The sequence below is a fragment of the Passer montanus genome, unplaced genomic scaffold (genome assembly GCF_014805655.1).
Source record: "Passer montanus isolate IOZ18808 unplaced genomic scaffold, ASM1480565v1 scaffold9, whole genome shotgun sequence".
Taxonomy (NCBI): Eukaryota; Metazoa; Chordata; class Aves; order Passeriformes; family Passeridae; genus Passer; species Passer montanus.
Genome location: NW_024374367.1, coordinates 3854996 through 3871657, shown reverse-complemented (window position 1 = coordinate 3871657; position 16662 = coordinate 3854996). Strand labels below are relative to the sequence as shown.

Below are 16662 nucleotides of genomic sequence, written 5' to 3'. Positions count from 1 at the left end.
GTGAATGAGCCTTTTCAGTGGGCTCATTTTATCCTTACTCCAGCCTGGGCTGACAGATCTCAGTATCACAGCCTTCTAAACTCAATTTTTTTATGCTTGGTTCTGATAAGTTGACTCTATTTTTTCTTCCTTTCTGCACAGAAATCGCTAAGTTGCATCATATTTTCATTAAAATAAAGTGGTTTGTGATTACTGGAAATAACCATGGCAAAATCTGAAAACAAAACTTAACAGATCTGTTTATTTCTTGGATACACATATGGGAAAATGTGTATGGAAAAAGTCTCTATTTCCTTTAATTCTTAAGCCCAAAATTTAAATAGACTTATGGTGAGTATTCACAGAAGGTTTTAAAATTAAAGCTAGGTAGAGGCAAAGTAGACAAAACTCCACCTAACATGTCATTCAAGAAACCACGGATCTAGGAATTCAATTAAAGGTAAGGAGGAATTTACTCAACCAAGCAGTAAGACTTTCTGCTAAACTTTTAATGTCAGGTTAAATAACTCAGTTTCTAAAATAAACCTTTAAAAAAAAAAAAAAAAAAAAAAAAAACAAAAACCAAAATTATGTGTCTTCTTCAGGAAAAGGCTTTTGTTTTAAACATTTTTAGCTGTGAGCTGCCACGGTGCTGCTCCCTCCCATGTTATTCCTAAAGGCAGCACACAGCAGTGGTGCAGCTCTAAGGGCTCCTAGGAAAGAGAAAAACCAGGGTCTGCTCCAGACACAGATCCAAGCACAAACCACTCGCACAAATCAAGGTCATGCTAATCCCATCCCCGTGGGTCCCACCCCATCTGCAAACTCCACTCTCTGCAGAGCAGTTCCTCACCAGCAACTGCAGCGACACAACACGAGGCTAATTGCTGGGTTTAAAAATGTGATCTGCATAGATATGCAAGGGAATTTAAATGAAATCTCTGAAAGAGTAAAAGCCACCTGCTTGGTGTCCCAACACACGAGCACTAAGTACATAACCTGTCAAAATACTGAGCCAGCCTTCATTAATTCCATTTTCTGTAATCAGCATCCTTCTATTACTCACATGCTTGGCTTTCTACAGCAGCTCTTCAAGCAAGCTATTGTATAAACCATTAGATATACTCTGATGATAAACATTCAAGAAAGTAATTATTTACTACCTGTAAGTCAGCATCAAATTCATGTTTCAGGTAAGCATCTTCTGCAGCTTCAACAAGACGCTGAAAAAAAAGAAAGTGTTTTTGAAATAATGGATAACAACTTTACAACCCGGTATAAAAACAGAGATTTTTTTGAGCATTGTGCAATTTATCTGCTGTCATACTTCATTGAATAGAAATAAATTATTCAGATTTTAAAAAAAGAAATAAAGGACCAAGTTTTTAAAACCCTCAGTACCCACTGTTGGTAGTACAAAATTCTAAAAACAGCTCACCTATTAATAAATAAAGAAATTAAAAAGTCTCTTTTTTCACTAGTGCTCAGCTTTCTGTAGCTCCCATTCTGAAATTGTTTTGAAAGAACAAAAATAAAGTTGATTTCACATGGACTTCATTTTGCACTAGGAGCCCTTTTCAAATCTTTCTTAACAGTGGGTAGGAGGAATTCCCCAATAATGCACTTGACTTCAAGAAACTGGCATAAAAATGAATTTCTAAATTACACATTAACTATAAATGATAAGAAAAGTATACACTAGGTTTGTTTACTGAGCAGACTGAAATACTACCTTAACGTGGTACATTATCACAAGATTTTTCTGCAATTACAGAAGTAACATTTACTGAATGGCAGCAATTCAGCAGTATTTTTGCCCTCTTAACAATATCCAGAACTCCTTGTTGTAGCTATTTTTCCTCACCATTACCGTCTGACAGGAAAAAAACACAGTTGCACCAAAACACAGCTACCTGAACCATTTAATTCATAGAGGGGTTTGCTGCAGATATTCAGCAGGGAAATGACATTATACCCTTTCTGAGGTTTTACTCAGCGCTCTTTATAGCTCAGAGTATTTCAGCCATGGAAGAAGCTCCTTCTAGTTTTCATTTAATCCACCTGAACATTCATATATGTACAAGCCAAAATCAAACAAAGAATGCTCTGTGTCTTTTATTTTCTTTGCTCTATCAGACACTGGTACACACGGATATTTTCACATATTTTACATCACAAAGCAAGGTCCAGACTCTCATTAACAATACGCAGAGTGGGCAGCCATGCACACATTTTTTTCTCCCTTTTCATAATAGTTTGCACATTTATCAAGCCCTTGGATATAAATCAAAATGAAATCAGAATTCATATTGATTGCTATACAGTTTGAGCTATAATGGAAACTGAACCAAGAAAAATATTTCTGGTTGCCAATGCAGAACAAATGGTTGAGCAGAACGCTGACAGTCTGAGCAGAGCCTGGTGGCTGCAGGGAGGGGTTGTGCTTGCTGGGTCCACGGAGCAGCAGCGAGTCCCAGCCTTGCTCTGCTGCCCCATCCCAACCCCAGCTGTCCCATCCCATCCCCAGCTACCCCATCCCATTCATCTCCTTGCTGCCCCATCTCCCCTCTGCTCCATCCCATCCCCAGCTTCCCCATCTCCTCTCTCCCTTTGCCATCCCATCTCCCACTCACCCACAACCAGCACCAGCCCCAAAAACCCCAGGGCTCTGCTGGGCTCCTGCCCCCTCCCTGCACACCCCTTGGGGAGGCTCTCCAGACTTTTCTTTGGTGCCGAATCACAATCTCAAACGTACAGTTAATAGCTGGAAATACTCCTGATGCCTCAGCTGATACAGAGAAGCAAAGGTCACCTTTGCAGAGCCCCGTGCTGGGAGTAGCTCCCTGACATTTGACTGGTTCCAGCTTTGAACATCCTGTCCCATGAAAACCCAGCTGGTCACAGCAAACCCATTTGACCCAAACTGGAACTGAACTGGGTCCAGCACTGGGCAAATCAAACCAGAACTGAACTGGCAAAATGTCTGAGCTCACCTTCCTACTTACTGGGGTAAAAGAACCCAAAAATAACAATGCATCCCAACCTGCTGCAGGAGGGGGAGCTGGGGGAAAACATTTCAAACAGAACTGTGAACTTCTGTGTCATTGTTCCCACTACTCATGCACTATCTGAATAGTACCAAGAACAGACTTTGCAATGTGAAACATTAATGAACATTCATTTGAGCCGCAAATTTTTGCCTTTAGAATCCAAAAAGGGAAATAACACAAATTTTCTCCTCTGGGGGGGAAGCCTTCTAGCTACTGAAATAAATCTGTGCATATTTGAACATTCTCAGAAGCCCATCTTTAATCAGCATCCTAGTGACCTGCTGAAAGAATTTTACAAATAGAACCCTCATTTTTCAAACATGAAAAAGGTCTTTTATGTAAAATAACTACTCTAATTCAATGCATTACCTTTATTTTCCTTTATTATAAAGGCATAGGTGTATCACTATTCTGTGCTCATCTGATACAAAAATTCATGACTGATGAGTCTGAGAGTAAAAAAGTGGAAGAATCAAAAAAATTCTTCATACAGAAAAGAATACATGGAAAAGGAAACTCCATTTTTCGTTTTGTGCTGAAATACTTACTTAATCATCAAAAGAAAAATTATTATAGTATTTCATGAGATACCAGTGATATTAGATATCAGTACCTAGCGGGCTAGAAAAATAATTCATGGCTTCTTATATAGTTTGTATTGATCCCAATGTGTTTCAATTACATTTTTGCCTCAGTGAAATAAATTTAAACTAAGATTTATCCCCACATATAAGAAATAACTAGAGAAACATAAGTTGGGGAATAGTAGAAACATCTGGTAACAAGGGCAGCTCAGAAATGAAAAGTACTGCATGTTATTTTATTGAATTATTCATTAAGATTTCAGTTGTTACTTTTTTTTTTTTAATGTACATTTCAGCAACATTCTCTACAAGAAACTCAGTGACAAAGAAGTAAAGTGTCTACTGACAGGAATTTTTCCTTGAAGCTGTAGAAGCAAATATGTAAGCACAGTTTGGCTTTGCCCTCACAAAACTAAAAAAATTAAACTATTGGTACATAAAATGAAAAAAATGCAAGCATATGCTGCACTTTCTATGTGTCAGTCCTTAACCACAGTTTGCTTTAAGTATCTCAACACCGTTACGAAGGAAACCATGAGAAATCTGGGAGAGATACAGAAAAGCAAAGCCAATAATAAGTCCAATTCCACAAAATGACATATCAGTGGATATACACAAATTATATTGGAATGAAAAAATTGAATGCAAATGTTTCATGGGGTTTTGTTGTGTTTTGGGGGGGGTGGGGGGGCTTGGTTGGATTTTTTTTTAAAGAGGTCCCCAAAGGGATGAAGCACAATGGAACAAATTCCTTAACACTCTGCAGGCAAAAACATAAAAACCACATGTAATACCGCAACTTTTTTATATGGAGGCAAAAGATCCCTTTTAAAATATTTTACTTTCTGAGCAGTTATCTAGCAATGAGTCTCAACATTAGCATGATTAGCAATTTTAGCTTAATAGTTTATAATGACACTCTTAATAGAATTGCCAATATATTTTCATTTGAGTAACCATACTCTCAAATCCTTGCTGGAGCAAGTAAATGTTTCCCAAGCTGTGGTTATCCAGAAGGGAATTGTGAGGTATCTGCATGCATTTACGTGGGATGAATTGTGAACACAGAGTGAGAATTGGTACACTCACATCATTCGAGGGTGTTTTCAGAAAAATTTAGCCCTAAATGTGGAAAAGTGTCTGTGTGCACATAAACAGGCAGGTCAAGGACAGCACACAATCTTTAGATAAAGCAATTATAGTGTTCTAAGGCACAGCTCAATTGAGGTTCCCCCAGCTAAGGAACTAATCCTTAGAACTTTCCCAACACACATAAACATGAGAAAGATGAACAGCCTGACCCAGAATATCACAATGCATGCAATATATATATTATATTATATATTACAAATGTGGGTAAAAACAGAGCAGGAAATGAAGAAATAACATAATCACAAAAAACCTCAAAATGGTCACCAAAACATAAGCTCAATGTTTTGTGTATTCAGTGGTACTGATGTTATAACATAGAAAAAGTTGAGAGGTGAAAAATAAATGTTTGTTACCTCACAGTATTTTTTTAAAAAAATAAACCACTGAGCTATCTCTCAAGTTACCTAACAAGGTAATTTTCTTGACAAATGATATTATCATTTCAGTGAACTGATATTGCCAGATAAATTCTTTCAAGTTAGGTTGCTATAGATAGAGCAAAGAAAAGGTGAAACAGAATGAATGAAGTGAAAGAAGAATCCAACAAAAAGTAAGAGGGAAAAGGAACAGAAATGCAGAGGAAAGTTGAAAATAAAAGCTGCAAATAAAAATTTCAAGGAAAAAACATCAGACAAACATCCAGAGGGTAGGGTGGTTATTTTAGCTTCTGAGATGTTTTCTCTTTTCATGTACTTTAAAAAGTTTCATATTACTTCTCAATGATTTCCCTTCATTAGAATCCCATTTTGAAGTTAGATTAAATAAATTCAGAGGCGTAACCAAATTTGAAACAGTTTCTGAACTCCTGAACTGTGGAGGGTTACTAATCTTTATCCATGACTGCTGATAGAAGTTACGCCCTGCTCTCTTTTCTGCTCTGAAATCTTAAAAAAAAATTGTATTTCATCATTTCCTTTTTATTTTTCTAAGATGAACCAACACATAGAACCAGAAATGCTTCTCAAAATTGTTCTTCTCAAAACCAAACTGCTACAAATCACAAAAAAAGCATTGAAGATGGCTCAAATTAAATTATAACTAGTATCAGCTAGGTATTGGTATCATCTAAGTCCACAACATAAGTAGTTTCCATTCCATAATAACAATTTAATAACATTTCTTTAACAAAATGCACTGGCATATCACAGTCATGAGAGAAGTGTAGACAAAGCTGTAGGCTGCTCTTATATTCTAGCATCAAATATAGCCCTGAAAAACTTTCTTATTATTTTCCATGGCATCAGATCTGTTTGAGGTTCCTAAAAACATGAATACAACTTTGATTATATTCAAAGTTATGCCAGAGATGTGTTTTGGAAGAAAAAATAATAACAATCTTTTTTTTAACTTTAACAGGTGTGTCTCTCTGACTCCTGTGTATGGAATTCTAAGCAAGATTTCTATCTTAATCAAATGTAATGAACTTTGTTAAGAAAACCAGCAGACAAAAAGAAAAACCTATGCCTGTTTTAAAAACCTTATTTCTTTCATATCTTGTAGCAAGGTTTATGGTGCGTTACCAACCAAAAAACCAGCAGCATTCTGTGTGCTGAAACATGAGTTTTCTATGTGCAGAAAATACAGCTACCAGTAGTTACCCTTCTTCAGGTGACATATTCAGTGCAATTTTAATAGCCTTACTATTGATTTGCATGTCTAATTTCTAATCAAAATTTACAGTAATTGAGCTGTGACTATGCCAAAAATATTTCCTAAAGTGCTGCCAGATAACTATTTAAACATAGTTCAGCAGTTGAAAGTATTCCTGGGAGAGAAACAAGATTGGGTTTCCATCATCAGAGCAATTTTCCTCCCTGGCTTCCCCGTGAGAAGCCTACACTGCATGAGGGAGCACTCAGCAATAGATCACTGAACTTTGAGAGCATTACCCAGGTACCTTCCTGTGACTTCCCCATTTTGGGGTTCATTTCAGATGTGAAAAAGGGGTTTTCCTAACCAGGAAATCTGTAAGGCGGCAGGTGCTTTGAAAACTTCTGCAAAGGTGGGGCTGTTTTGAGAGAGACCAAGATTTATTAGTATTAAGTGAGCTTAGGTAATATTCTGGCATGGTCCTAATACTGCTGCAGGTCCTCCTGAGTTCCCTCAGAGTTCTGGGGTTTGCTCCTTTCACAGCTCATTTAGTGGACAAGGTAAAGAAACCAGGAGAGATTTTGATGTTACTCCTCAGTCTCACTTTTATTTCCCATGCCCAAACCCAGTGTCATATCAGACAGCAATGAATGCTACAGGGTGCAAACAGGTCTCCCAATCTCAATGTTTTATCACAAAAAGCTTTGCAGTGTTTGCCATAGCACACAGAGGAGCATCAGACACTGATGCTGACCTTGGAGGAATATTTGCTCCTCTCAGGAGCACACCAGGCTCTCGGCAGGGCAAGGACAGCAGCCTGGCAGTGTGGCTGATTCAGTCCTTGAGCTGGGGACATGCAAACACACACAGAAGGTTTCCTCTTTCCAGAAAGCCTGGCAGCATGTTTTATACCCCAGATTGTTCTCCTCAGCTGTGTGGTGTTTTCTAGGGAATTTTAGCCCAAAAATTGCTGTTGCTGTGACTAAGATGCACTGAAAAATTTTTAGTCCCTGTTACCTTGCTATTCAAATTCCCAGTGCTTGGGGCTTAAGATAGATATCAATCTTGCAACTAATGCCGTACAAAAACTGCCTGCTCTGTGACTGCTATCAAATTCCAGCCAGACAATGCTCAGCCACGCTAAGTGCAGCAAAGCACAATCAAAGCAGAAATTATAAATAAAGGATAAAAATAAATTAAAAGCTTAGCATATGCAATTATCGCAAATAACTTCAATTATCCACTTATATTCATTCAAAACTGGCAGATATTCAGGTTGATTGTTGTTAGAGTGCTAGCTGGTTTTTTGAAGCAACAAGAGTTCAGCTTGGCACAGTGCTGGACAAAACAGAAATGAAACTACAAGTGGATTAAAGTACGAGAAATTCACACATTGCATAATAGTGGCTAAGACAATCCTGGAGTAATTAGATGCATTTCTACTTAACTAGGCCAACACTATATTTAATTATGGTATCTGGAGATTGACAGGGCATTGAAGGAAGACTCCATATGAAAAAGATAACACATTTTTCTTGTACCAAGTTCTTCAGTGCTCAGAGGCTGCAAAAACCCAATATATCAGATATAAAATATGCAGATTATCAAATCTGCTCCTACCATGTTATTATGTCTAGCACAGAGCAGAATGAGGTGCTAAATAGGTTTTTATTCCATACTTTTAATTCCATATGTCCCAGACATCAAGGAATCAGTTCAGCTGCAGACACAACTTAGAGCTGTTCCAGGGACATTTAAAATGTGGTTTGCCTGTCTGGGTGGGGTACAGCAACTGCCAGCTCCTTCAGCCACCTCTCCTGCCTCAGGGCCAGAATTTTGCACCAGCCACACATTCACCCAAGGTTGTGTAATTCCCTGGCAATACCTTTATTCATCCTTTTCACTTCACTTGCAATATGGCAATACAATTTGCAAAGTTTTACTTTCAATGAGTAATTCACAACCAGTGCATTTTCCTCTTCCACATACATTTAAAAATTGAATCAAAATGTTACTTTGTAAAACACCTTCCAAAAGCAAGGGAAGCAGGCCTGTGTATGAGTCCATAGACTTACCTGTTCACACACTTTTAAATATTGTCAACACTAACCTGTGACATTATGATCTTTTTTTCCCTTCTCCTATATTGAAAGCACTAGATTAAAACATTTATTAATTTTTTCATTTCACACATTTAGGGTGCCACAGGTCATATTCTTTACCTGACTGTCACAACTGCTCCCCTGCTTGGATAATGCCAGACTGTCTTTTCAGCATTTGAGGAGGTGAGGATGTACATGGCTGAGCAAAACCAGCATCCCCTCAGCTCCGACAGCTCTCAGCACCACTGCTGCATGCTTGGCAGATCTTGCTTGAGAAATATTTGGGATAACTGTTTTAATGCTCATACTTTTAATGCAAAATCCTTACCTCACCTAACCTCATCTATTTCAAAGTTAATCATCACTCCACTGAAGTTTCCTAAACATCCTTCATATGTAGAGACAGAAAACTGCAAAGGTGCTGCATGTTCCGTTCTAAAATAGCTCATAAGACACAGAAATACCTTTGGAACTTTTCCTTCACTCTTTTCTTCACTAGGTGTTTAACTTTATATGACTGAAACTAAGGGAGATGAATCCCACACCGTAGGTGCAACGCAACTGAGCTACAGAGAAATGGAAATTGTCCCATGTTCACTCAATAGGGGAAAGGACACTTGAAGCAACACTTTGTCCTGCCAGCAGTCCTGGGACGAGTCAAGGTGTTTCTGTTCTGTTTACATTTAGAAGCACCAAGTGAAATCAATTGTCTTTGCTTTGTTCCCTCACTCAGCTTTTTCCTCACCTCTGCACTAAAGCTCAGTCCCCCCAGGTTAATTCAAATTCACCTTGCAATTTGTGGTCTACTTCAACCAAACCAGTCATGATATACTGTCCTCCTTTCAGTTTCCAACCAGATTACTGCCACACAACTGCAGAAAAAAACCTTTAAGATTTATTACTGCAAACAAAGGTCAGTTCCAGAGTTTGCAGGGACTGAGTTCCATTGTCTAGCCCAGCACTCGATCACAAGGCACAGAGCCTTGTCTTCACTTTCAAACCAAGCAATGCAATGTCCACTGGACTGGCTTTTAATTCTCACAGGGTCAGGATGTCAGTTGCCAACAGATTAACTGAAAAGGAAAGTTTTTAAAAACTGAAAGGAAAACTAAACACCAAGTTTTCAACCAAAAATTTCCCAGCTTCTCCTTGCAAGTAGAATTCTCTAAGAAAGATATTGAGGCAAATAGAACATTATTGTGAAGATGTGAAGAAGGCAGTTGGCATCCATTTCTAAATGCATCAGTAGTGGATTTTGCAAGCATTCACCAAAGACTTAGAAATCCAGTGTTACATCTCAAGTTAAACAGGCGTGGATTCAACATTAAAATGTACCAAATTCTGCCTTCAAACACAGCCATGGCTTAGTCCTGTTCCTTCCCTTACTGAGCACAGACCTACACCTACTCCTATTTCTTTCCTACTCCTCTATCCATATCCTAAGCTCATTAATACCATATTAGGTGACCCAAACTCCAGTTTTTAAGTTTTCCCTACTACTCTCCACTTCTTGTGTGGCACCTACCAACTATTCTTTCTTCTTCTGCATAACAGCTTTGGTGTGCACACTGTCAAGCATGTTCATGACCAGTCTTTTTTAGGTCCCTAACAATTCCTCACTCTGGTGACTTCCATTTCCAATTTTCCCTATTCCCTTTGCACTCTCATTAAGCACATATAGGATATCTTTCACTAGCACAGTCTAATTCTGTCACCTTTGTCTCTTTAGACCATCTCATCATTCTCCAGTCTGTGCTCTCCTTGTGGCAGTACCTTCCTCAGCCTCTCCTAAACCCACCAACAGACCCCCTTGGCTGCTGACCCTCCCATTTTCCAGTGCCCCAAGGTGAGCACAGAGAGATGAGAACTCTCTCCTGGGTCCAGAGGGCACATGGGTGCACTGACAGTGCCTCAGCAGAGAAAGACACTCTTTCCCCTGCTGCTGCTGCCTAAGCAATGAGAAAGTAACAATCCAGCTGGGGGAAAGTCATGTTCAACCCTGTACAGAAAATTCACAGCGCAAAGAACTTTCAAAGATTTCACTTGCAGACAGTCTTGCTGTGATACATTTCTAATGGCCATATGCCTCCATGTGTGCAGTTTCCAAATGCTAAAAACTTGATCCAGCTGGAACAGAATTTCAAAGAAAACCTTGTGTCAAGGCCCCAGCCCTGCCAATTTCAAGAGTTGGTTCCCAAGCACAGAAGTGCTACAGAGTCTTAATGAAAAGAACATCAGTATTATGTTTAAAAGAGTAAACCAATGCATTTCCCCTAGTTTCTCTCTTGTAAAAAGATGACGTTCAAAGATAAAATTCCAAGCTTCTTTGGTCTCCTGAACCATACTTTATAGTTCTAGAGACTTCATTGCTGAGAATGCTGGAAATAATTACAAAATCAACTTTCAGACTAAGTGATAATTTGGTCTTTTAATAGTTTCATGTATTCTGGCTGGTCTGGTACAAAAGAAAAAAAAAAAGGAAAAAAAGACTATGTCGAAACTGTCTGGGTTTGGACATTTTGGAAAAAACTCTCTGGTGTAGACATTTGTCCGGGCTTAGCAACTGGACATCAGTTCCATGCACGTGAAAGATTTTGCTGGTACCTGTGGATTAATGCTCAAGTCCCAGAGAGTACAGGGGTATCACTTTGGCAAAGTCACAATTAAATACAAGTCTGTATTCAGGTACAGAAGCCATCCCATCTATTCATTTATTTATTTTTAAAATTATTTTTTGTTATAATAGTATTTTTAATTCTATCTTAAGAACAGTATTAAACTGTCCTTGTAGTTAAAGAAAAATTGCAGATTGCCAAACCCAAAAGAAAGGCTGCATTGCATAGTCAAAACCTTATCTGCTTTGCTTTGTAAAGGGAATAAGTTCAAATCCAGTGGGTGTTTTGTTCCTTATTAAGAAGAGTCTTGTAACTTGTATTCTGCTAGTGACTGAAAGATAGCTGTACTTTCACCTCTTAATTAGTTTTTATCAACTGAAACATTCACTATTTAATTATAGTATGCAGATTTATTTGGAAAATGAAGTAAAATATGCAACACAGCACATAATTTCCATTAAGTTTGACACACCTCTAGATTTTGGTATGACCTAGGGAACTCTTTGCATAGAATACTCTCATTTTTCTGAGTAATTTTTTTTCTCTTGCCTCTCAAAGTGGTTCTAAAATGCACCTGGGGAACAATAAGAGTCTTCACAGAGCTAACCAACACCTGCAGGTTCAAAAAGTAACAACCAAGACTACAACCAAGCCAACAAAAACTATTAACTTAAGTTTGCAGAGGCAGTGAGTAAATTATAACAATAGTTCTCCATTTATCTTGGATTATAGGAGAATTGTGAATCACCCCACACGGCTTTCTTCCTCTACTGGCTGAAATCACTCACCCACCACCACTGGTTCTTCCACCATGCATTTATCTACCATTTATCTAACCAGAAAATGTGCTCCAGCCTGCAAAGTCCTAACAAAGAAAAGAAAAGAAAAAAAAGAAAAAAAACCAACAAATACTGAAATTATAACTGCTGCTACAAACAGTTTTAAGTCCCAGTCAGCTCTGATCAAGAGAAACATGCGCAACACACTTCCAGGAACAAACCAGAAGGTCCAAAGGTCTGTAGCTGTTGATGCTCCTTGCCTTCTGTGGCTGTTGAATCTAAAACACACACACTGATGGAGAATCATAGACACAGTATGAGAATGGGGAGATCTAAGCTAACTCTGTGGTTCCACATGGAGGTTTTCACTTTTACTAAATCCTTATTCCATGAAACTGCCTACACTTCGCAGGCTGGAAGCTCTGTAACCACCTTGACTTTGTACACTCCAATAAATCTGTCCTTGGCATGGCAGCAGCACAGCCAAAGGCAGGGATGGGAATGGGGGGTTGCTCCTCCAGCCCAGGCTTTGTGGGGGGATTGCAGGACACACCTTGAGCAAACACTCAGGGCCAGCCTTGGAGCACACCTTCACAAAACCCCACTGGCACCACTGAAAGGGGCTCATGATAGACCTGGTGTGTTTGTGCAGTGTTAAATTTGTCATCTATTGGTTATTGAACTTCTTGGGCAGCCTCTCAAAGACTTACATATTAGATTTAGCTTTCAAAAAGAATCTTCCATGCCCTTCTAACAGGTAGAATTCATTCCAAAGTAATAAACTGAATAAAGTGATCTGTCATGAGAAACATGTAATGCCCAAGTACCTACAGGGGCCACAGGAGAGCTGAGAAGGATTCTGTGCAAGGGTGTGTAGCAATGGCTCAAGGGGTAATGGCTTTAAACTGAAAGGCAGCAACTTTAGACTAGATAGCAAGAAGAAATATTTCCCTGTGAGGGTGGGGAGGTCCTGGCGCAGGTTGCTTAGAGAAGTTGGGGCTGCTTCTGGATCCGTCAAAGTGTCCAAGTCCAGGTTGGACACTGGGGCATAGAGCAACCTGGGACAGCAGTGGAAGGAGCCCCTGCCCATGACAGGGTAGAACAAGATGGTCTTTCATGTCCCTTCCAACCCAAACCATTCTATGTTTCTAATGAGGAGAAGATGCAATTAAATGTATTTTCTATGACCAAACCATTATAATTAATGTTTTCACTACTCCAGGACGCAAAGATGAGTCAAACATGCTCACTAATTAGGCTTTCATCATAGGCCCTTGAAGAAATAAAGAGCAAATTGAAATTAAGAACACTTCTGTGTAACACTTAAATGGTTCAGAATGAGTTCTCACCAACTGGATATTTTCTGTTTCAGGTATCTCCCAACAATCCCTATAAATAAGACCTCAATAATGTAAGTACCAATAAATACACATAAAAGTTGTACAAAGACAGAGCAATGACTTCTTTCATCTGAAAACATCTCAGGGGTCTGCTGTAACTATTGGGAAAAAATCTGAGATAACCATTGACTGAAAAACCTTGGGAGAAGGATTAAGAAAATGCAGAGATATTGCATATACAATAAACACAAGGTGCAGCTCAGTTTACAGTCCTTCCATGCTCTTCAATTGGTGACAAGAAATTTGCGTGCCACACTTTTGAGTTCAGAGTGTAACACTGTAATTCTAAAATGCCCTAATTTTTCTCACGTTTAACTCATTAATATAATAGATGTTGACATGTTACTAACTTTCACAAGCTTCTTAGACTACTCAGGTATTTCCTCAGCTAAGTAGAGGAAGCCTTTGCTTTACTACAGGTCTGACAGAGCCCTGCCAAAAAGCCCATCTTCTCCCCACTAGCTGCCTGAGCAGCTCTCACTATGAAAAATAAAACCACAACAGCAAAACCAAAAATACATACAATTTTAAACACAAACTATATAGCCAATTTTTTGCACACATTTAGCAGGGCTATAATTTATCATCAGTTGCCTTTTTTAGACTATTTTATAAGAAACCAGTCTGTGCTTTGCTTGGATCTAACTGAATCACTTGTAAAGAAAAATCAACAACTTGAACGTGAATTTTAATGGAAGTGGATTGTTTCTATTAATTTCATGGGGTTGATTGATGAGCACAGCAACCTACTGATCTAAAGCTTGAGATCCTAACAGCATGTCCAAAAGCTGAAGTACTGCAGGCACTAACCAAATCTGAGACCCGAGTAGCTCTTGCTCATTAGCAGTCCACTTGTGAAGTGCTCTTTCCCCATCACTGCTCCCCTCCAAGCTTTGTTATTTAAAATTCGACTGTCAAAATAAAATATAACTATAGCTATGTCACCCTTAAACTTTCAAATATAGGAGGTTTTACCCTCTATGTCAGCTTAAAAAGTAATTTTTATTATCTGGTGTAGCTAGGAATAAATTATTTTTGCCATATAACATTTCCTAGAGAGCACAGGATTTTGGGGACAAAGACTGCCACCTTTTGGCAATACTTTGTAACAAAAAACCCCAGTTTCTCATGTAAATTATCTTATTCTAGGGAACATCTTTATTGTATTATTTTAGCATCTTATGTCCAGCAAAGTGAAGAACAAAACATTGGGTTTAACTGAAGCCAATCTGAAAGAATTCCAATTTTTAGGATTGTTGCATAGCAACATAGGTTTTTTAGCATGGAATCAGACCTAGGAGGTTTTTTTCTGGAGGACACTCTGAGTGGATAGCTCTGGCACACACAGTTGAATATTACATAGGAAAACTCATTTTTTAAACATAATTTTTTTTAATGCAATTTTTTTTCCTCATGCAGTACTGATTTAATCTTTGAGTAAGTCTACTCTATTTATTAGGTCAGAAGGTCTAAAAAGTAATTATTAATTTATTTATAATATATTTTATAACATCAGAATATAAATAATCTACCAGAAACTTAAAAGGTATTTTCTACTTTTTTAATGCTTGACCTTGGAAATAAGGATTTTTTAAATGATGTTTTGAGTGTTGGTGCTTTTCTAGTAGCTGAAATAAAAAGGGGTAAAACCAGATTCCATCATACAGCACAAGGGGTATACTCGCAGAGATTCAACAGAAAAACTTTTATATTAGGCAATACACCTGATGCAAAAAACCATCAGGGATGGTGGAATCACCAACCAGCACTGCGTGTCACAAGCACCATCTTGATAGAGCAAGACAAAGGAATTACTGAAATAAATAAATTAACAGAATGTATGAAATGTTTGGATTCCTTTTGAGAAATGCAAAAAGGTAGAATTCTTATAAAAGGTAGAATTCTTATAAAACATGGACAGAAACGCTTAGGGAATAATTCAAGAATGGTTTGAGGCTTCAGAAGAGTCCTTAGAGGTTCCAGAGAATACTCATAGCAAATGAAACATGCCATGAATATGAACATTCACTGAGAGATCCAAAAGTGATCAGTAATACAGAGGACAAAGGAAGGGCCAAAACAGGACAACAGAGGGCCTGAGAAAACCTTGTAAATCAGCAGCATGGGAAAAATAATTATCCAAGTTTTTATTTTCACCAGTTAAGTAAAAGCCAGAACTCACAGAAAACAGCTGAGAAGATGAACGAAGATAACACTGAGAGAGCCAGATTAATTTGCAACTTCAATACGTGAAGAAATCAAAGTTGAAGAATGAACACAGAAATGCAGATATATTTTTGTTAAAACAATTGCAGAAAGATCAAAAGAGTATTTTACTGAGCTTCTCAATGCTGAAATTCACAAAAGCAATCGGCCTTTTTCCAGACAGCTGAGCCATTTGTAGAAGAATGAAATTGTGAAGAGCTTCAAGAGGCAATCAGAATACTGAGGAGAAACAAAAGCACCAGGTGTGAGTAATCTTGGCACTGAATTATCAAGAACAGGAGGGGGAAAGGAAGTCAAACACTTTATAGGGGCATTTGGTTAGTTTGAGTTTGGGGAAAAATTTCAAACATTATGATACATATGCTGTATAAAAAAAAATTTAAAATCTAATTCACAAATAAACTAGTCTTACATAGAAGAATATAATTTTGAAACTTTAGCTGTTTTCAAAATCAGTTACGTCTCCAGCATGTTAAAAACATATCTTTCTTCTACAAATGTTGGAGGGGTTTGGGGTTTTTTGGCACGGTTTTTGGGGTTTTTTTTGTGTTTTGGTTCATGGGTTTTTTTGTGGGGTTGTTTGGGGTTTTTTTGGTTGCTAGTAGCTTTTTTAGTGTATTAAACACACATTAATCTATTAAAACCAGGAACTTGAACAGCACTCTACTCCTGATTTTAAGAACCTAAATACCATCAAAATTAAAAGCTCACGCCCTTTAAAGTCTGTATTGAAAACAAGTGACTAACCCCTTGCCATATGGAATTCCATTGATTTAACTGAATTTCAGCAGTATAATTCTGCTTTTACTAGTGGGAGTCATGAAAGCAGATGAAGGGTAGCAGAGCACAGCAGAGTCTACTACCTGTCTGGCACCAGAGCCATCCTGCACAGATGGAAGAGGGATATGGTACAGGCTTCCAGGCTTCCACACCACACAATTCACAGCTCTTTGGAGCAGGATAACAGTACATGCTGCTTAAAAACTATTTTGCTGCTGTCAGCAGGACTTCCATATGGGGACTGCCATGTTCCCACTGCACACATTACATGGCTTGCTGAAGAATGTGCCATTTCCAGCCTTTCCAAAATCATGTCCTGGTGGTCAGGCTTAATGTCTGCAATCCCCTCGGCCTTGATCGTTTTTAACTGACTGAGGGAGTAAAGAAAAACATTTTTTTAGAACT

General features: G+C 38.3%; 1 protein-coding gene across 4 annotated transcripts in view; it reads right to left on the bottom strand.

Annotated features, from left to right (window-relative positions):
- Positions 1-16662, bottom strand: part of CACNA2D3 (calcium voltage-gated channel auxiliary subunit alpha2delta 3) — a 467160-nt gene that overhangs the window by 269230 nt on the left and 181268 nt on the right. For all 4 annotated transcript variants that reach the window (XR_005626120.1, XM_039695505.1, XM_039695503.1 and 1 more), the window contains exon 4: positions 1143-1202. Coding sequence is in view for 3 of the 4 variants with exons in the window: in XM_039695505.1 (XP_039551439.1) it covers positions 1143-1202 (60 nt within the window). In the remaining variant the exon portion in view is untranslated. The remainder of the gene's footprint in view (positions 1-1142; positions 1203-16662) is intronic.